The sequence below is a fragment of the Lynx rufus genome, unplaced genomic scaffold (genome assembly GCF_022079265.1).
Source record: "Lynx rufus isolate CCGP_SWC_20201006 ecotype Redwood Valley unplaced genomic scaffold, mLynRuf1.p SCAF_1, whole genome shotgun sequence".
NCBI classification, from domain to species: Eukaryota; Metazoa; Chordata; class Mammalia; order Carnivora; family Felidae; genus Lynx; species Lynx rufus.
The window spans coordinates 83,621,186-83,644,960 of NW_025814823.1; the positions used below are offsets into that span (position 1 = coordinate 83,621,186).

The 23,775-nt window shown below is 34.4% G+C and overlaps 1 protein-coding gene across 1 annotated transcript; it reads left to right on the plus strand.

The window, feature by feature from the left end:
• The first annotated feature begins 12,801 nt into the window (after positions 1 to 12,801).
• Positions 12,802 to 13,779, plus strand: LOC124508813 (olfactory receptor 2T29-like). The gene has a single exon (XM_047075449.1). It carries the CDS (start codon positions 12,805 to 12,807, stop codon positions 13,777 to 13,779), a length of 975 nt encoding a protein of 324 aa, XP_046931405.1. The 5' UTR covers positions 12,802 to 12,804.
• The last annotated feature ends 9,996 nt before the right edge of the window (positions 13,780 to 23,775 follow it).

Below are 23,775 nucleotides of genomic sequence, written 5' to 3' on the forward strand. Positions count from 1 at the left end.
CAAAGACAAGAAAGGACCAGAGAACACCAGAAACTCCAACTCTACAAGCAACGTAATGGCAATAAATTCATATCTTTCGGTCCTCACTCTAAACGTCAATGGACTAAATGCTCCAATGAAAAGACATAGGGTAACAGAATGGATAAGAAAACAAGATTCATCTATATCCTGTTTACAAGAGACCCACTTTAGACCTAAAGACACCTTCAGATTTAAAGTAAAGGGATGGAGAACCATCTATCACGCTAACGGTCAACAAAAGAAAGCCGGAGTACCCATACTTACATCAGACAGTCTAGACTTTAAAATAAAGACTTTATCAAGAGTTGAAGATCATTATATCATAATTAAGGGGTCTATCCACCAAGAAGACCTAACAATTGTAAACATATATGCGCCAAAAGTGGGAGCACACAAATACATAAATCAATTAATCACAAACATAAAAAAACTCATTGATAATAATACCATAATGTTAGGGGAGTTCAACACCCCACTCACAGCAATGGACAGATCACCTAATCAAAAAAAATAAAATAAAATAAACAAGGTACAATGGCTTTGAATGACACACTGGACCAGATGGACTTAACACATATATTCAGAACATTTCATCCTAAAGCAGCAGAATATACAATCTTCTCCAGTGCACATGGAATGTTCTCCAGCATAGACCACATACTGGGACACAAGTCAGCCCTCAGCAAGTAAAAAAATATTGAGATCATACCGTGCATATTTTCATACCACAACACTATGAAACTTGAAATCAACCAAAAAAAAAAAAAACTTGGAAAGGTGAGAAATACATGGAGAATAACGAACATCTGACTAAAGAATGAATGGACTAAGCAAGAAGTTAAAGAGGAAATTAAAAAGTATATGGAAGCCAATTAAAATGATAACACCACAACCCAAAACATCTGCAATGCAGCAAAGGCGGGCTTAAGTCAATTGTATATAGAAATCCAGGCCTTCCTAAAGAAAGAGGAAAGATCTCAGATACACAACCTAACCTTATGCCTTAAAGAGCTGGAAAAAGAACAGCAAATAAACCAACACCAGTAGAAGACAGAAAATAATAAAGATTACAGCAGAAATTAATGCTATCAAAAACAAACAAACAAACAAACAACAACAAAACAGTAGAATAGATCAATTAAACCATAAGCTGGTTCTTTGAAAGAATTAACAAAGTTGATAAACCACTAGCCAGTTTGATCAAAAAGAAAAAGTAAAGGGCCCAAAAATGAGATTGAGAATGAAAGAGGACAGATCACAGCCAACACAGTAGAAATAAAAATAATAACAAGAGAATATCATGAGCAATTATATGCCAATAAAATGGGCAATCTGGGAGAAATGGACAAATTCCTAGAAACATATACACTACCAAAACTGAAACAGGAAGAAACAGAAAATTTGAACAGACCCATAACCAGTAAAGAAATTGATTAGTAATCAAAAATCTCCCCAAAAAACAAGAGTCCAGGGCCAGATGGCTTTACAGGGGAATTCTACCAGACATTTAAGGAAGAGTTAACATCTATTCACTTAAAGTGGTTCCAAAAAATAGAATAGGAAGGAAAACTTCCAAGCTTTTTCTATGAAGCCAGCATTACTTTGATTCCAAAACCAGACAGAGACCCCACGAAAAAGGAGAACAATAGACCAATTTCCCTGATGAACAGGGATGCAAAAATCCTCAACAAGATATTAGCCAACTGAATCCAACAACACATTAAAAAAATACTCACCATGATAGGTGGGATTTATACCTGGGATGCAGGGCTGGTTCAGTATCCACAAAAAAAATCAATGTGATTCATCACATCAATAAAAGAAATTACAAGGACTAGATGATACTTCAATAGATGCAGAGAAAGCATCTGACAAAACACAACATCCTTTCTTGATAAAAACCCTCAAAAAGTAGGTATTTAAAGATAAAACCTCAAGATCATAAAAGTCATACATGAAAGACCCAATGCTAATATCATCCTCAATGGGAAAAACTCAGATCTTTCACTCTAAGGTCAGGAACAAGACAGGGATGTCCACTCTCGCCACTGTTATTCAACATAGAATTAGAAGTCTTAGCCTCTGCAATCAGACAATATGAAGAAATAAAAGGCATCCAAATCGGCCAGGAGGAGGTCAAACTTTCACTCCTTGCAGAGGACATGATATTCTATATGGGAAACCCAAAAGATTGCACCAAAAACTTCTAGAACTGATTCATGAATTCAGCAAAGTTGCAGGATATAATATCAATGAACAGAAATAGGTTGCATTCCTATACACCAATATTGAAGCAACAGAAAGAGAAATCAAGGAATCGATCCCATTTACAGTTGCACCAAAACCATAAAATACCGAGGAATAAATCACACCAAAAAAGTGGTGAAAAACCTACACACTGAAAAGTATAGCTTATGAAAGAAATTGAAGAAGACACACAAAAAAATGGAAAAGATTCCATGATCCTTGATATGAAGAACAAATATTGTTAAAATGTCGATATTACCCAAATCAATCTACATATTCAATGCAATCCCTATCAAAATAACAACAGCATTCTTCACACAGAGATAGAACAAATAATCCTAAAATTTGTATGGAACCAGAAAAGACCCTGAATAGCCAAAGCAATCTTGAAAAAGAAAACCAAAGGAGGCATCACAATCCCAGACTTCAAGCTATACTACAAAGCTGTAATCATGAAGACAGTATGGTACTGGTATGAAAACAGACACTCAGATCAATGGAACAGAATAGAAAACTTAGAAGTGGACCCACAAACGTATGGCCAAGTAATCTTTGACAAAGTGGGAAAGAATATCCAATGGAATAAAGATAGTCTCTTCAGCAAGTGGTGCTGGAAAAACTGGACAGTGACATGCAAAAGAATGAAACTGGACCACTTTTCACCACACACACAAATAAACTCAAAATGGATGAAAGACCTCAATGTAAGACAGGAAGCCATCCAAATCCTCGAGGAGAAAGCAGGCAAAACCTCTTTGATCTTGGCCGCAGCAATTTCTTACTCAACTTGTCTCCAGAGGCAATGGAAACAAAAGCAAAAATGAACTGCTGGGACCTCATCAGAGAATTCCCAACAACAACAACAACAACAACAACAAGCAGGCCAACTGCAAGACATACTGTAGTTAAATTTAAAATATATTGATACTGAAAATACCTTAAAATCAACCAAACAAAGAAGTCCATAACACTCAAGGGAAAGTCTATAAGGATAGCTGGATATTTATTTACACAAACTAGGCAAACCAGAGGGAGTGACATGATATACTCAAAGTGCTGAAGAGGAAAAATCTGCAGCCAGGAATACTCCATCCAGCATGGCTATCATTCAGAAAATAAGGATAGAGAAAGTTTTCTAACAAACAAAAGGTAAGGGAGTTTATGACCACTAAATCAGACATGCAAGAAATGTTAAAGAGGACACTTTTAGTGGAAAGAGAACAAAAATGAGAATGATAAGAAAGGATCGGAGAAAATCTCCAGAAATAATGACAAAAGAGGTGTTAAAATAGCAATAAATACATATGTATCAATGAATACTCTGAATATAAATGGACTATGTGCTTCAATTGAAATATATAGGGTTTCAAATGTACAACAACAATAAAAGACCTATATGCTTCATACAAGACACTCATTTGAGCCCTAAAGGCACTAGAAGATTGAAATGAGGCGATGGAGACATTTATCACTCAAAAGGATGTCAAAAGAAGACTGGAGTAACAATATTTTTTTCAGAAAATTTTCACTTTAACAGAAGAGTGTATGAAGATACAAAGATGGACACTATATCAAATAAAAGGGACATCCAAAAAAGAGATTTAATAAATGTAAATATTTATGTACCAAATATCAGAGTACCAAATACATTTTAAAAATTAATAACAAACAGAAAGGAACTGATTGATAATACAATAATAGTATCAGAATTTTAACACCCCACTTACATCAATGGCGAGATCATATAAAGAGAAAGTAAACAAAGAAGCAATGGCTATGAATTATACACAGGATCTGATGCACTTAACAGATAATCAGAACATTCCATCCTAAACAGCATAATACACTTTCTTTCAAAGTTCATATGGTACAGTCTCCAGAATAAACCACATATTAGGACACAAATCAAGCCTCAATAAATAATAAAAAAATAATATATTGAAATCATACGGGGCATCTCTTCTGACCAAAATGCTATGAAATTTGATATTAAACACAAGAAAAAAATTTGAAAGGTCACAACTACAAGGAGGTTAAACAACATGCTACTAAACAATGAATTGGTCAAACAGGAAATAAAAGAGGATTTTTTTTAATCACATGGAAACAAATGAAAATGAAAACACAATGGGCATTACAAATGGCATGATATTATTTTTATGACTGAGTAATATTCCATTGTATTTATATACCACATCTTCTTGTCTATTCATCACTCAGTGGGCATTTGGGCTCTTTCCATAATTTGCCTATTATTTATAATGCTGCTATAAACACTAGGTTGCATGTGGATAGACCTAGAGTGTATTGTGCTAAGCTAAATCGGACAAAGAGAAATTCTATATGTTTTTCACTCATATGTGGAACTTAAGAAACAAAACAGCTGAATATAGAAGGAAGAAAAATAAAGAAGGCAAACCATAAGAGACTATGAACTTTAGAGAACAATCTGAGGGTTGCTGGAGGGAAGGTGTGTGAGGGATGGGCTAAATGGGTGATGAGTATTAAAAAGGGCACTTGTGATGAGCACTAGATGTTATAAGTAAGTGATGAATCACTAAATTATACTCCTGAAACCATAGTACATATAGATAAACTCAAATTTAAACAAAAACTTGAAAGAAAACACAATGGGCAAAACAAACAAACAAACATTGGGATGAAACAAAAATGGTCCTGAGAGGAAAGTATATAGTAATGCATGGATAATACAAGAAGTGTGAAAAATCTCACACAAACATCCAAAACTTATATTTAAAGGAGCTAGAAAAAGAAAGAAAGAAAGAAAGAAAGAAAGAAAGAAAGAAAGAAGAAACAACAAATGAAGTCTAAAGTCACCAAAAGGAAGAAAATAATAATGACTCGAGCAGAAATAAGTCATATAGAAATTTAAAAATAAACAATAGAACAAATAAATAAAACTAGGGACTGGTTCTTTGAAAAAGATAATAAAATTGATAAACTTCTTAGCATAACTTATCAAAATCAGAAGAGAAAACACCTAAAAGAACAAAACTACAAATAAAAGAGGAGAAATAAAAACCAACACCAGAGAAACATAAAGAATTATAAGAGAATGTTATGAAAATCTATATGCCAACATTTGGACAAATTGAAAGAAATGAATAAATTCCTAGAAACATATTAACTACCAAGACTAAAACAGGGTGAAATAGAAAACCTGAATAGAAATATAAACAGCAACAAAATGGAATCAGTAATAGAAAAACTCACGACCTACAAAAGTCCAGGACCACATGACTTCACAGGCCAGTTCTACCAAATATTTAAAGAAGAGGTAATACTTATTCTTCTCAAACTCTTACAAAAAATAGAAAAAGAATAAAACTTCTAAATTTGTTTTATGAAGCCAGAGTTAACCTGATACAAAAACCAGAGGAAGACTCCACTATATCATCACTCCTGATGAACTTGGTTGCAAAAATTCTCAATAAAATATTAGCAACCTGAATCCAACAGTACATTGAAAGCATCATTCACCATGATCAAGTGGGATTTATTCCTGGGTTTTTAGGGTGGCTCAATATTCACAAATCAATGAACGTGATACACCGCATAAACAAAAGAAGAGTAATAACCATATTGTCTTTTCAGGATGTAGGAAAAATATTTGACAAAGCACAAATCCCTTCATGATAAAAAACTCTCAAGAATTTGTGGAATTTCTCTCGTATGTGGAATTTAAGAAACAAAACACACGAGCAGAGTCCCAAAAGAAGAGGGGGGGGGGGGAGGGCAAACCAATGAATCAACTCTTAACTGTGGAGAACAAACTGATGATTACCAGAAGAGGGAGGGAGAGGGATGGGTTAAATGGTTAAATAGGTGATGGGGATTAAGGAGTGCACATGTTGTGATGAGGATAAGGTGTGGCATTGAAGTGCTAAATCACTACATGGTACACGTGAAACTAATATTACGCTAAATGATAACTAACTGCAATTTATTTATTTATTTTTTTTTTTTTAGTTTTTTTTTTTTTCAACGTTTATTTATTTTTGGGACAGAGAGAGACAGAGCATGAACGGGGGAGGGGCAGAGAGAGAGGGAGACACAGAATGGGAAACAGGCTCCAGGCTCTGAGCCATCAGCCCAGAGCCTGACGCGGGGCTCGAACTCCCGGACCGCGAGATCGTGACCTGGCTGAAGTCGGACGCTTAACCGACTGCGCCACCCAGGCGCCCCCTAACTGCAATTTAAATGAAAGCTTAAAAAAGCTAACTAGGATAAGTAAAAACTTCAGAAAAATTAAAATGGCAGTTTAGAGAAAAAAAAGTTGAAGGGGTTAGTGTGAGTCATCTGAAGGCTGAAATCCTAGAGGACACAGAATGCTCCAGTCTTCAAGTGTGGGCTTTACAAACGAAAATCATTGTCTGGAGAAACAATGTCATAGATAAAGGAGGGCATAAGAAAATGACCAATAGTTCCAGAACACATATAGAGAAAAGGGTTTAGAAGAATTGCTACTATCTTGTTTCCTGGTTTGTCTGAACTGCCTGGTACATGATAAATACAACATAGTTGTATTAGTTTGAAAGCTAAAAAACAACCTTTAAAGCATTATTTTTGTCTGGGAGTGTACTTTATGGTTGATTTTAATTTTTTAAATACTATTATTTTTATTATTGAAATATAATTGACATACAACGTTATACTAATTTCAGGTGTACAGTATATTAAGTTTTCTTTTTAATAGTTTGTGTTTTTATATTTTTCTATTATTACCACATCCACATTTAAATTATAAAACAATTACCCTAAAATGCAACATTAAAGCAACACTGGGGGCGCCTGGGTGGCGCAGTCGGTTAAGCGTCCGACTTCAGCCAGGTCACCGATCTCGCAGTCCGGGAGTTCGAGCCCCGCGTCAGGCTCTGGGCTGATGGCTCAGAGCCTGGAGACTGTTTCCGATTCTGTGTCTCCCTCTCTCTCTGCTCCTCCCCCGTTCATGCTCTGTCTCTCTCTGTCCCAAAAATAAATAAACGTTGAAAAAAAAAATTAAAGCAACACTGACTACAGTGGAGTGACTAAAGAAAGAGTACAATCAGTAATCTAATGAAGTGATTGAGAAAAAGATATATAAAGGAGATCCTTCAATTTTATTCTCAACTACAGTACTGATTAGTGGTTGAGAAAGATAACTAAATAAATACCCCTCACAATATTTTTGAAAATTAAATGAGGATATACACATACGTAAGAAAAATATTTTACAATATGAAAAAGTTATGGCCACACATAAACTGACATCTATTTCACAGATGAGATTTTATTGGTTATGGGGAAATTTGATATTACTGTTAATATTAGTTAAGATTTCCAGTTTAATAATAAGAAATTATTTGAAAAAGACATGAGGAGAAAACCAGAACAGTGTAACAGAGACACCTGTTACCTTTGTTGTTGTTGTTATTAGGTCTCTTTTTTTTTTTTTATATGAAGTTTATTGACAAATTGGTTTCCATACAACACCCAGTGCTCATCCCAAAAGGTGCCCTCCTCAATACCCATCACCCACCCGCCCCTCCCTCCCACCCCCCATCAACCCTCAGTTTGTTCTCAGTTTTTAACAGTCTGTTATGCTTTGGCTCTCTCCCACTCTAACGTCCTTTTTTTTTTTTTTTACCTTCCCCTCCCCCATGGGTTCCTGTTAAGTTTCTCAGGATCCACATAAGAGTGAAACCATATGGTATCTGTCTTTCTCTGTATGGCTTATTTCACTTAGCATCACACTCTCCAGTTCCATCCACGTTGCTACAAAAGGCCATATTTCATTTTTAGGTCTCTTAATTGCATTCTTCTTCAAAGTCCCAGAAGGAATTTTTCAACAACAAACCTCATCAACTCCCATGATGGGCATAGTAAAACCAGGATGATGTCACTCTCCTGTTTATCTTTACGCAGTTAATCATGGCCACACTCCATTACCTATATGCATAAAGGCTGCAGCGTCATCTCATGCTGAGTTTAATCCTGTAGAAAGAACTACAGGAACAAATGGATAATTATTGTTTTTGATTTGTTCTCCTTCTGTTACAAGTTATTAATTCTTGACCATATTTCCTGTTTTGTTTCCCTGTCATCTATTTTTATGAAGAAAAGCAAATGTGAGTTTAAAAAATTCAATGTAATTAACATAGTGTCATATTAGTTTCAGTTGTACAATATCATGATTCAACAACTCTATACATTTCTCAGAGCTCACTAAGGTAAGTGTATTCTTAATCATCCTTTTTTGGTTGAATTGTTCATATAATCATTTACTGCAACATATCAGAAAGTGGCTTCTATATTTTCATTTATTTATGGACACAAGAATATGCATGTCTCCTATATTATTGAATGATGTGTTTGTTTTATTGAAACTGAAATTTTACAGAATAAATGAGACTGATTTTTCTTTAAGTGCAAACTATTTCTGGTAGTTAGAAAACTGAAACATCTCAATTATATTTATGTTTCTTAGATGAAACCAACAATGACTGATTATTGCTAAATTGTAGACTGTGGAGGGAAGATTGTGTTCTAGAGAGCTAAGGCAATCTTACTGGCTCAGGGTTCTATCACCTGAGTTGAGAGTGAGATACAAATCGTCCCTCAGGTGAATTGTGTGATGATAGGCAGATACTCTGGGAATTTGAATTATTTAATTTGTAAAAGGAGAAAACGAGTTGATGAAGTACCTCATTGACTCCCGGGGAAGATAAAATAGGGTGACACAATGAAACATTTCTGAGATGCTGTCAGCTTTAAGTAACGATATGATATTCTATCACCAGTATTAAAAAAAAGTTATAGTTTGAATATTTAAAAATATTTTTAGTAAACACTATGCACAACATGGGGCTCAAAATCATGACTCCAAGATCAAGAGTCACATGTCTACCACTGAGCCATCCAAGTGTCCCTGCCATGACTATTAATAATTCCCCACTTTAAATATGCACTATTATATTTACATTAAACTCAAGCAATTGGATAGAAAAAAGTCAGAATGAAGAGGGTGGCCAGTTACTTTGCAAAGTAGAGACAGAATTCCATTGTCTGTTTGGTGTGTCAGGTAGACTGCTGAGTTTGGCTTGATCACAGTGACTCCCATTTACCAAAGTGCAACAGAGATTTGCTACATTTGGCCACATTGACTCAGACAGCAGATATGTTTTGCTTTTATTTGACTGTTTTAAAATTTTGTCCAGAGGTCAGCTTTCTTCTGCCAGTGGGGGGAGAAAAGTGACAACTGCTTTAGCACCCCAGAACATGGGACTGTTAATAAGTTGAATATTGTAATTAGCCTTTGGAATCATTACAAGAGTACACAATGTTTTGAAAGTCAGACTTTATTCCTGAAATATCCCTGTATCATAACCACTTCTAAACTCTTCCTAGAGATAAAAGCCAATATTTATTTTTTTGTTGTTGGTAAGAACTTTTAAAATCTTCCTAGAGATAAGAGCCAATATTTATTTTTTGTTGTTGGTAATAACTTTTAAAATCGAAGATTTAACGTGTCAGTACTTAAAAAAATTGCAAAGGTTTGATTTCTAGAAGAGAAAATGTAGAAGCTACTACTGATTCTTTTCAGAAACAACAGATCTATTTTACTTTTATTGTTCTTATTTATTTTGAGCTATTTTAAAATTCTACTTTGAATCTCTCTCTCTCTCTCTCTCTCTCCCCCCCCCCTCTCTCTCTCACACACACACACACACACAAACAAACTCACACTCACACAGACACTATCTTTGCCTGAACTGTGACCTCCTTCAGTGTAATTGATTTTGTTTTACTTTGTCTTCAACATTTAACAGAGATGTAGGCTTGAATAGCGAGATTTTAGGTGTGGGGGCAGGGAGTTGAATTGTAGTCAGAGACAAACTCAGTTTTGTTCAATTTTTTTGTCTACATCTCAGTTTCCATGAAAAGTTGGTTGTTATAGACAAAAAAGTAGATTGTGTTTGTAAAAACAACTAAAGCCTTGTCTTATGATTGGCAATGATCTTATAAATGCTAGCTCTTCTTCCTGAGATTTAGAACAAATAGTAGGAAATTTAAGTTGATGAAGTTAGAAAACATAGAACTAAGACAGTATTCCCCATAAAGATCTGCTTAACTGGAGTAAAATAATAAATATTGATTATATATTTATTTATATATTCAGGTATATATATGTATATAATATGGGACTACAGAAATCATCAAATCCAAATTCTTATGTGTATGAATAGATACTAAATTGACAAACTTAATAATTCATTTTATATCATAAGATACAAATGGTAACTTCCATCTTTTACACAGATTCTGCATAATAATTACCATAGATATTAACTCTTTAAATTAATGATATATGTGCTTACTCTTCTGTAACTGGTAATGTCTAATCATTTTCATTGTTTTACATCATTTAATCCTGAACATACCTGAGATCTAACATTATTATCCTGTGTTTATGTAAAGTAGACAAAAGGATGGTGGGTAGAGGATAACCTGGATCCACAGTCACAGTCCAACCTCGAAGTTTGGGCTCCTAAGTTGATGACCCTAGGATATCTAAGGGGTTGGTCATTGGTGAGGACTCTGATCTGCTCCTTTGTATGCATGGATCACTCTGCACAACCACAGAGCATCACAGCCTGGCCTGACTGAACAGATAACGATGGTTCAAAATTTGGTATAAGCATTCCCCAAGGTTTGTTTCAGTTACTTTCCAAATCTTTATTATATGGAATATACCTCTAAGAGTTTTTAAGATCCAGTTGGATCCTTAAACCAGAAACATTGATTCAGTTTTGAATTCCATAACAAAAAACTCTATAAGATATTTTTATTGTCTTTATTTCAATAATTCTCTTTTTTTAAGTTTATTTATTTTGAGATGAGACAGCATGAGTAGGGAAGGGGCAGAGAGAGAGAGAGAGAGAGAGAGAGAGAGAGAGAGAGAATTCCAAGCAGGCTCTGTGCTATCAGCACAGAGCCAGGCATGAAGCTCAAACTCATGAAATGTGAGATCATCACCTGAGCCAAAACCAAGAGATGGATGCTTAACCAAATGAGCCACTGAGGTGCCCCTTACTTTCTGAGTTTTTATACAGCAGTGATTCTGAAAATTTTCCATACCTATTAGTAAACAACACTATCTATCATCAGGAAATTTCATGACCTTCCACATGAAACTTACTGTAAGTTACCAATATTTAAAAGTGTTTTTATTTTATTTGAGTGTACCTGACCCTCAATGTTTTATTACTTTCAGGCATACAACATAATGATTCAATAAGTTATATGTTATGCCGTACTCACAAGTGTAGCTTCCATCTGTCACTATACAATATTATTAAAATATCATTGACTATATTCCTTATGTAGTGCCTTTTTTTTCCCTGCAACTTATTCATTTCATAACTGGAAGACTGTATCTCTCATTCCCTGTCACCCATTCAACCCAACACCACACAGCTCTCCCCTCTTATAACCATCAGTTTCTTCTATTTCTGGGTTTCATACTGGGTTTTGTTTGTTTGTTTACTCACTCCTGATTTTAGATTCCACATAAGAAAGAAATAAATAATACTTGTCTATCTGACTTCTATCACTTACCATGGTGGCTCAATCCATGTTGTAAAAAATGGCAGAAACCATCCACTATTATAGTGGCACACTATACACACACACACACACACAAACACACACTATTCCTTCCTTACCCATTTGTATATTGATACACACTTAAGCTGTTTCCATATATTGACTATTGTAAGTTAATGCTGCAATATACGAGTGAATATTAAAATATACAATGGAATATTACTCAGCCACCAAAATGAATGCAATCTTGACATTTATAACGACATAGATGGAGCTGGAGAGTATTATGCTAAGTGAAATAAGTCAGTCAGAGAAAGAGATATATAATATGATTTCATTCATATGTGGAATTTAAGAAACAAAACAAACAAAGGGGGAAAAGGAGAGGCAAACCAAGAAACAGTATCTTTACTATAGAAAACAAACATTTCTACTAGAGTGGAGGTGGGGGGGGGAGGAATGGGTGAAAAAATAGATGGAGACTAAGGAGTGCACTTGTGATAAGCACCAGTTGTTATATGAAAATGTTGAATATTATATTGTACAGATGAAACTGATATTACACTGTGTGCTAATTACCTGGAATTTAAATAAAAACTTTAAAAAAGTCATATGAAGATTTGGGTGTTGCATATTTTGTTTTGTTTGTTTGTTTTCTTTGGGGAAATGCATACCCAGTGGAATTATTGAGGTACTGATATTTTTTACCCATGGTTTCAAATTCTTAGATATTTAGTAAATTTGTTCAATTACAAATAATTTATAGTCTTAAAATTTACAAGTCCTTGTAACTTCCCATTATTAGCACACTGGGTTACTGTGTGTAAACATACACACGTGCACACACACACACACACACACACACACAAAATCACTAAACATTTCTTTCTATTAAGTCCACAGTTTTCCTTGTGATCCAGACGAAATTCAATGGATAACACCACTTGGGTGGTCAACCATACTGGACGATCAGATTTTGACCTAGTAGGACTCTTCAGTCAATATAAGTACCCAGCTCTCCTTTGTGTGATCGTCTTTGTGGTTTTCCTGATGGCCCTCTCTGGAAATATCATCCTGATCCTTGTGATATACTGTGATGCTCACCTTCATAACCCTATGTACTTTTTTATCACCCAGTTGTCTTTCATGGATGTGATGTACATTTCTGTCACTGTGCCCAAGATGCTCATGGACCAGGTCTTGGGTGTAAATAAGATCTCAGCCCCTGAATGTGGGATGCAGATGTTTCTCTATTTGACATTAGGAGGTTCAGAAGTTTTCCTTCTAGCTGCCATGGCCTATGACCGCTATGTGGCCATCTGTCATCCACTCCTTTATCCTATCCTAATGAACCATAGGGTGTGTCTCCTCTTGGTCTCTTCTTCATGGTTTCTGGGATCTTTGGATGGATTTACTCTCACACCTGTCACCATGACATTCCCCTTCTGTAGATCCCGGGAGATCCACCATTTCTTCTGTGAGGTTCCTGCTGTAATGAAGCTTTCCTGCTCAGACACTTCCCTCTATGAGACACTCATGTACTTATGTTGTGTTCTCATGCTCCTCATTCCTGTGACAGTCATTTCAAGCTCCTATTCTTTTATCCTCTTTACCATCCACAGGATGAACTCAGCAGAGGGACAGAAGAAGGCCTTTGCCACTTGTTCTTCCCACATGACTGTGGTCATCCTCTTCTATGGGGCTTCTGTCTATACCTACATGCTCCCCACCTCCTACCACACCCCTGAGAAGGACATGATTGTATCTTTCCTTTATACCATACTCACTCCTGTTCTAAACCCTTTAATTTATAGTCTTAGGAATAAGGATGTCACAAGGGCTCTAAAAAGAACGTTAAATGTGGGTACTCTCAGGAAAATATTAGGTAGGAAATGTTTGTACTAATGTTTTTTTTTCTGTACTCTACATATTAAAATTTTAGGATCCCAAGCCAATATGAGAATGTTTCCTCATATTCTCATACCATGATGTGTAGTCACCCATTCATCCCTTTTGGAGGAATTGTTTCCAAATATCAGAAAATTCTTTATTTGAAATATTTATGCAATTGTATTATATCCATGTTACATTTTTCTGAAACTTCCACTGTGATTCTGTTGAAGAATATTTATAGTCTTAAGAAATATGTAATAAAATATTTAGAAACCAAGATCATAATATGTGCAACAGATGAGAGAAAGAGAAAGCATAGAGACTGAGAGAGAGAGAGAGAGAGAGAGAGAGAGAGAGAGAGGAGAGAGAGGTGGAGAGAGGGAGATATGGAGTGAGAAGTGATAATTGGGATATAAAATTAATAGGAGAACCTAGGCAAAAGGTGTATGAGTGTTAATTGTACTATTATCATTATCCATACTAATTTTCTGTAAATTTGAAATTATTTAATAATAAAACATAAAGTATCAGACTTCTATTTAAAAAAAAAATTCTTGGGGCGCCTGGGTGGCGCAGTCGGTTAAGCGTCGGACTTCAGCCAGGTCACGATCTCGCGGTCCGTGAGTTCGAGCCCCGCGTCAGGCTCTGGGCTGATGGCTCAGAGACTGGGGCCTGTTTCCGATTCTGTGTCTCCCTCTCTCTCTGCCCCTCCCCCGTTCATGCTCTGTCTCTCTCTGTCCCAAAAATAAATAAACGTTGAAAAAAAAATTTTTTTAAAAAAAAATTCTTGCTGCATTGTGGCAGTGTAAGTGACAAATCATGCTCAGGTTCACATGGCTGATCATTATTGCAATAATCCAGTTGTTGGCCTGCATTTAATTAGGGCAATTTTGTTCTTTAAGTTACAAATAGTGGCTGTTATCTCTCTGAAATTATTAGCATATTGTGGTAGAAGGTACTGTGGGTATAAAATTAACCCCAAGGAGGGTTTAGGGAAGTTTTCCAGCATAAGGATGTATCAGACCTTAGATTTGAAGTATGTAACTTATTATAAAAAAAAAGCAGATGAAGACCATCAAATAATCTGTCAATTATTTTTAAAAAATCTTATCCTATATTATAATAAAAATAATAAGATAATAGCTAAGTGAATTTCCCATATATACCAAATGTCTACTCTCCCTAAAGAATTTTAACTATAAGTGTATTTTGTTCAAATATTTGTAACAAAATACATAAATTGTTTGAGGCACATATGGAAAGTGTACAGCTCATAAGGACACACCAGTTCTACCTATGACATGTGAGCTTAGCCAAAGAGGCTGAAAAGAGACCCTAGAGCTCAGTGTTGAATGGTAACTAGATGCTACCTTCATATGAGTACAGGAGGCTAGGACCAGGGATCTTGCTCAAGGACATCCTGCCACAGAAAAGGAACACTATGAGCAAAGTTCAGGTGGTTGACCAAGCAGGAGAGAAATGTTCCAATGACACCTCCTTTCCAGATTCACTTTACAGCCCAATTATTGCCCTTTTGTGACCTAGATATTTACAAATGATAATAAAATGATGAGACATCGATTTAAGCAGAGTGAAATTAGTAGGAATCAATTGAAGAAGAGCAACACTGAAGGTATGGAGACCAGGTGTGTGAGGACGATTGAGCTTAATAGTGTTGATCTAAGTGGAATGGACCATTCCAAGTGGAATTAGCAGCTTTGGTGAATAAGCAGGGCTTTGTTGAATCTGTTCCATAAAACCATAAATCTGTTGCATGTGTACCAGTTTCCAATTAGCTGTGACAAATTGTGAATTATTAGGTGGTTTCAAAAGTAGAGATCCCTTTTTTTCTGGCACTCTCAATACCTTCATGACTATAAAATAAAGATCTGACAGTATTTTAGGACACAATGTTAGAAAATTAGATATATTACAATTACAACATTATAATTATATTACAAAAATTATAGTATATGTTGCAGTAAAATAGAATGAATAAAATATGTACATTCTTTAACTTCTAAAGTAATTGAGAAGTGTATACATTACCCCTCAATTTATTGGACCGTAATAATGCACATATTTGATTGTTCCATTGAAAACACTGTAGACATGGGAAACAAAATGGGGTAAAACAAAGCAAAACAAAACAATCTATGGAATCAAATTTTTTTCCATAATTAAAATTTTACTATATCTCAAGAAAAAAAAGAATAAAATGTTTGAGGAAGAAGACCAAAGCAGGAGGCATCACAATCTCAGACTTTAACCTCAACGACAAAGCTGTAATCATCAAGACAGCATGGTATTGGCACAAAAACAGACACACAGACCAATGGAATAGAATACAGGCTCCAGAATTGGACCCACAAAAGTATGGCCAACTAATCGTTGACAAAGCAGGAAAGAATATCCAATGGAAAGAAGACAGTCACTTTAACAAATGGTGCTGGGAGAACTGGACAGCAACATGCAGAAGAATGAAATTAGACCACTTTCTTACACCATTCTCAAAAATAAACTCAAAATGGATGAAGGACCTGAATGTGAGACAGGAAACCATCAAAACCCTAGATAGAGGAGAAAGCAGGAAAAAACCTCCCGGACCTCAACCACAGCAATTTCTTACTTGACACCTCTCCAAAGGCAAGGGAATTAAAAGCAGAAATGAACTATTGGGACCTCATGAAGGTGAAAAGCTTTGGCACTGCAAAAGAAACAGTGAAAAAAACTAAAAGGCAACCAATGGAATTGGAAAATATATTTGCAAATGACATATCAAAAGGCTAGTATCCAAAATCTATAAAGAACACACCAAACTCCACACCCGAAAAACAAATAATCCAGTGAAGAAATGGGCAGAAAACACGAACAGACACTTCTCTAAAGAAGAAATCCAGATGGCCAACAGGCACATGAAAAGATGCTCAATGTCACTCCTCATCAGAGAAATACAAATCAAAACCACACTCAGATATCACCTCACACCAGTCAGAGTGGCTAAAATGAACAAATCAGGAAACTATGGGTGCTGGAGAGGATGTGGAGAAATGAGAACCCTCTTGCACTGCTGGTGGGAATGCAAACTGGTGCAGCCGCTCTGGAAAACAGTATGGAGGTTCCTCAAAAAATTAGAAATAGATCTACCCTATGAGCCAGCAACAGCACTGCTAGGAATTTCCCCAAGGGATACAGGAGTGCTGATCCATAGGGGCACTTGTACCCCAATGTTTATAGCAACACTTTCAACAATAGCCAAATTATGGAAAGAGCCTAAATGTCCACCAACTGATGAATGGATAAAGAAATTGTGGTTTATGTACACAATGCAATACTACGTGGCAATGAGAAAGAATGAAATATGGCCTTTTGTAGCAACGTGGATGGAACTGGAGAGTGTTATGCTTAGTGAAATAAGTGCTACAGAGAAGGACAGATTCCATATGTTTTCACTCCTATGTGGATCCTGAGAAACTTAACAGAAGACCATGGGGGAGGGGATGGAAAAAAAAGAGAGGGAGGGAGGCAAACCATAAGAAACTCTTAAAAACTGAGAATAAACTGAGGGTTGATGGGAAGTGGGAGGGAGGGAAAGTGGCAATGGGCATTGAGAAGGGCATCTGTTGGAATGAGCACTGGGTGTTGTATGGAAACCAATTTGACAATAAATTTCATATATTAAAAAAATAAAAGGAAAAAATACTGCTTGCATAATATTCACAGTTACTAGACATGGAAGAACACTTGATGCTCAATTTTTTTTGTATCTAAAATAAAAGCAAGAAATGGACAAATTTCTGGCATTCAGGTTTACTTGCTTACAGTGCCATATAAGTAGATGTGTACTGCAGTAGTTTAAAATGTTCAAATTTCAGAATCTGTTATGTGTTTGTGCTTGTGCTCATGATGCCACCAGCATTTTGCCAAAGAAATCATTTTTATCCCATGAAAACCAGCCCTCAGTGTTCTTGCATACCCCATAGGTCATTAATGACTATGATTGGGATTATTGCAAATTTAGTCATAAACTAACATGGGTTAGGTGGTGAAGCTTGTAGTGTTTTTTTACAAATATTCCACTTGTAATTTCTAATTGTATTCTAACTAGAATATATATTATATAACATAATTAATTATAATGTATATATAATATAATTATTAAGATGATTAGTATTATATTAATTATATAATACTATCTTAATATTATATTATATTATGCTATATTAATTATATTATCACATATGTTTTTCTACAGTATGTCCCAGTCACTGTTATAATATATATAATATAAATATAATATAAATTTTCTACAGTATGTCCCAGTCACTGTATAATAATACATATATTAACCTATTCAAAAACTTTTTGGAAGCTCCTCAAACCCCATACTATTGGAATTTTACTTTTTTTCCATTTTTTAAAATTTAATTTTAGTTAATTAACATACAGTGCAATATTGGTTTCAGGAATAGAATTCAGTGATTCATCACTTACATATAACACCTACTGGCCATCACAAGTGCCTTACTTAGTACCTATCACCCATCTAGCCCATCCTCTATCCACCTCCCTCCATCAACCTATAGTTCATTATTTATCATTAAGAGTCTCTTGTGGTTTGTTTCTCTCTTCTCCCACCCCCATATTCATCTGTTTGGTTTCTTAAATTTCACGTATGAGTGAAATCATATGGTAGTCGCCTTTCTCCGACTATTTCGCTTAACATAATACACTGTCTCTGACATGTTATTGAAAATTTCAAGATTTTATTCATTCTGATGGCTGTGTTATATTCCTTTGTAAATATATACCACATCATTTTACCCATTCATCAGTCTATGAACATTTGGGCTCTTTCCATAATTTGGCTATTATTGATTATGTTGCTATAAACATTGGGGTTCCTGTAACACTTCAAATCTGTATTTCTGCATCCTTTGAGTAAATACCTAATAGCATAATTGCTGTATTGAAGGGTTGTTCTATTTTTAGTTTTTTGAGGAAACTCCATAGTGTTCTCCAGAGTGGATATATCATTATGTATTCCCACCAACAGTGCAAGAGGGTTCCCCTTTCTCTGCATCCTCGCTAACATCCATTGTTTCTTGTGTTGTCAATTTTAGCCATTTGGCCAGGTGTAAGGTGGTATCTCATCATGGTTTTAATTTGTATTTCAATGATGATGAGTGATGTTGAACATCTTCTCATGTATCTGTTAGTCATCTGGATGTCTTCTTTGGCAAAGTGTCTACATTGGAATTATTAAAAATTTAGTCATAAACTAACTGGATTAGTTGGAGAAGCTTGCATCATTTTTACAAATATTTAACTTGTTCAAACCTCTTAAACTCTTTAAGGAAGATACGATATTGGGTTCTTGTTGTTGATAAATGTATTTTATTGTGGTAGGAACACCTATCACTAGGTCAACTTTCTTAAGAATTGTTTATGTGTGCAGCACAGTATTTTTGGCTATAGCACAGGTATTGTTTTCTTTTTTAAGTTTATTTGATGCAGGGATCAATGTCATGAACCGTGAGATCATGACCTGAGCCGAAAACAAGAGTCAGATGCTCTACTGACTGAGACTACCAGGCATCCCTAGGGAAGGTATTCTTATTATCTCCATTTTACAGAGAAGAAAACTAAGGCACCACCAAGTTAAATAATTGGTTTGAGGCTACTAGGAGGTAATGTACAAATGTATATTTTCTAGTAAGTGTGAACTGAAGAGTTGATTGGAGTAACTGGGTCTTTCCTCAGTTAAAAGTGGTTTATTTGGGTTAAAGTTGGGTCTGTCATCTTTGCTCTAGACAGAAAACTTGGTGATACTAACTTCTAGAGAAAACCAGTTTCTTGCACTACAGTTTACTCACAGATACTGTATATCTTCCATTACTTGAGGTCTGCATTTTCCACTCCCTTTCACCCATTTTACTCATCACCCCACTCCTCTCCTCTATGACAACCATCAGGTTGTTCTCTATATTTAAAACTCTGACTCTGCTTTTTGTTTATTCACTTGTATTTTTAATTCCACATATGACTGAAGTCATGTGGTGATTGTCTTTCTCAGGCAGACATATTTCACTTAATATATGTCTTCCAGACCCATCCACATAATCACAAATGGCAAATGTCCTTATTTTAAAAATGAATGGTCCTTATTTTTTAAAAGCTGAATAGCATTCTATTGCATACCACATTCCATATTTTGTCACATTGTTTATCTATTTATATTTGATAGTTATTTTTTTCCATATCTTAGTGAATAATATTAGTGACTATTCTTGAATAATATGACAAAATATGAAAGTGCAGATATCTTATTGAGATACAAATTTCAATTCATGTGGATATATACCTAGAAGTGATATTGCTAAATCAAATGGTAATTATGCATTCAAAAATTTTAAGAACATATATTGTTTTTCAAATGTCTATATCAGTTTAAATTCCAACCAAACAGTATACAAAGGTTACCTTTTCTCCACATTCTCACAAGAACTTATTCTTTCCTCTACACCTAGTTAAGAGATTTTTTTTCTTTTTAATCGTAAATGGATGTTGAATTTTGTCAAATGCTTTCTCTACAACTACTGATATGATCATATGATTTTTATGTCTCATTTTATGAATGCAGTTTATCACATTAATTAATTTGCAGAAGATCAACCATCTTTTAATCTCTAGAATAAATCCTACTTGATCATGATTCATCCCACATATGTTGATACGTTATATTTCCATTGGTCTCCACAATTTCATTTTCTTTTTTGATTTTTCTTTGATCCATTGTTTTTCCAGTAAGATATTGTTTCATTTCCACAAACTTGTGAAGTTTTCAGTTTTCATTTTGTAATTGATTTCCAGTTTTGTACCAAGTGGTCATAAATGATGCTTGATATGATTTTAATCTTCTTAAATTTTGTAAGACTTGTTTGGGTCCTAACATATAGCCTATCCTGGAAAATATTCCATGTACACTTGAGAAAAATGTGTACGTTGCTTTTGGTTGAAATGTTCTGTATGTATCTGTTAAGTCAATCTGATCTAATATGTCATTTAAGGCTAAGGTTTCCTTACTGATTTCCCGTGTGGATGATGTAAACACTGATGAAAGTGAGGCTACTAGGAATCCCTGCTATTATTTTATTGTTTATTTCTCACTTTAGTTCTGTTAATATTGTGTGTATATATATATATATATATACACATAATTTGCTCCTGTGTTGGATTCATAATTCTGTACAGTGTTTTATTATCATGTTGGATTAATTCCTTTATCATTTGTAATGTACTTTGACTCCTTGTACAGTCTTTTCTTTAGTCTATTTTGTCTCATAGTTATCCCAGCTGTCTTTACTTTCCATTTGCATGAAATATTTTTTATCCTTTTGTTTTCAATCTTTGTGTGCTTACATCTGGAGTATCTTTTCCAGCATATAAGTGAATCTTTTTTTGTTTTATGTATTCAACCATTCTGTTTTGGATTTGAGAATTTAGTTTCATTTTTTTTTCAATTAGTTTCAAATTTTTAATATTATTTTCACACTGGTTTGTAGTTATACTCTTTTTTGTATGTATGATTTGATTCTTTTGGAGTGGTTTGCTTAGATTCCTTTCTTTTTGTCACTCTTGTTTAAACTGTAAGTCCTGCTTTGCGATTACTGTAAGACTTACAAAAGCAACTTTTATATAGACAGTCTATTTTAAGTTCAACTTAAGTTTTAACACATTCTGAAGCTGTACACTTTTATCCATGTTTGAAACTTTTATGATTTTGATGTCACAATTTACGTATTTTTATTTTATATCCCTTAACAAATTATTATAGTTATAATTATTTGTTACTATTTTTGGGTTTTAGCATTCAGACTGGCTTACAAATGAGTGACTTACGGCTTTTACAGTAGATTATTCTGAAATTTGGTATATATTTATTTTTACCAGCGACGTTACACTTCAAAAGGTTTTCTTTTACTTATTAGTACTCTTATTTTGCTTATAGAATTCCCTTCAATGTTTCTTATAATGTTGGCTTGGGGTAAAGAAGTACTGTAGACTTTGTTATCTTTTAAGCTTCTCTTTTGTTCAAGTATTTAATCCATTTTGATGTTATTGTTGAATATGGCATGAAATAAGTGTCCCATATATCTTTTGTTATGTGTATAACCAAATTTTCCCAACACATTTAGAGGCGACTATCCTTTCCCTATGTGTATTCTTGGCTTTGAAATTAAATAAGATTTATGTGCATGGGAATACATTCCTAGAATCTCTTTTCACTTCCATTCAGCAAAGAGTCTGTTTTTAACCTAATAACATATTGCATTTTTAAATTTTTAATTTAAATTGCAGTTATTTAACATACAGTGTAATATTAGTTTTGGTGTACAATTTACTGATTCAACACGTATATAAAACGGACTTTTTAATCCCCATCACTTATTTAACCTATCCACCCCTCCTCTTTGGGAACCATCAGTTTTTTTCTGTAGGATTAAGAGTACATTTCTTTGTTTTCTCCTCTCTTTTTCCCCCTATGATTGTTTCTTTTGTTTCCTAAATTCCATATATAAGTGAAATCATATGTCATTTGCCTTTCTCTGACTGTCTTATTTTGCTTAGCATAATACTCTCCAGCTCCATCCAGGTCACTGAAAATGGCAAGATTTAACCCTTTTTATGGATGATTAATATCCCATTGTGTGTGTGTGTGTGTGTGTGTGTATGTATGCCACTTCTAATCCACTCATCAGTTGATGGGCATTTGGGCTTTTTAAAAATGTTGGCTATTGTTGACAATGATGTATGTTACACTTAAACATTGTATATTAACTTAAAATTTTAATAAAACCTTTAAAAATTAAAATAAATTAATAATATTTTTCATTTCAAAACAAACAAACTAAGGAAGAGGAGCTATTACACAGGAAATTATTTTCAGGAAAAACAAGAATCATGAAGAATTACTTTAAACAATCTCATTTAAAAGAACTGCATTATCAAGAAGGAATGAATAAATTACTAGAAGCATAAAACCTACCAATACTGAATTAAAAATAAGTAGTGAGGCTGAACAAACCAACAACAAGTGGGGAGATTGAAGTGATGATGATGACGATAAATCCTTCAAGAAAGAAATCTCTGGATTAGATTGCTTTGCAGCTGAATTACCAAACTGCAAAGAAAAAAAACCACAAATCCTTTTTAAATTCTTTTAAAACATAGAAGTAGAAAGAATACTTTCAAAATTATTTATGAATCTAGGGTAAGTGTAATACACACACACACACACACACACACACACACACACAATGACACCACAGGAAGAAAAAAACTACAGGCCAATATGTCTAAACCAAATGGATGCAAACTTCTCAACAAAATTCTGACAAACTGAATTCAACAACCATCAAAAATATTATACACCAAGAACTAGAGGGATTCATCCTTGGGATGCAAGGATGATTTAATATGTACAAATCAAACAATGAGAAAAACCACACTAAGATAATAAAAATAAAATGTATATGATTATTTGATTAAATGCATAAAAATTTGACAAAGTTCAAATTCCATTCAGGATAAAAATGCTCTATAAAATATATATAAACATTTTCCTCAGCACAATGAAGGCGATTTATGGAAATCCCACAACTGAAATCATAATCAATGGAGAAAAGCTAGAAGCTTTTTGTCTTAAATTTTGAACGTGGGGAGGACATTTATTCTCACCACTTTATATGACATTGTATTAAAATACTAAAAAGAGCAATCAGAAAATAAAAGATGTAAAAGACATCCAAAGCAGAAAAGAAGACATAAAATTACCTCTGTGTGCATATGACATAATTCTATATGTATACAATCCTAAATACTCTATAAAAAGCTGTTAGTTCTAACCAAATTCAGTAAAGTTACAGATTATAAAGTGAGTATACAAAAACTGTTGCATTTATTTATACTAGCAATGATCTACTCAAAAAGGAAATCACAAAAACA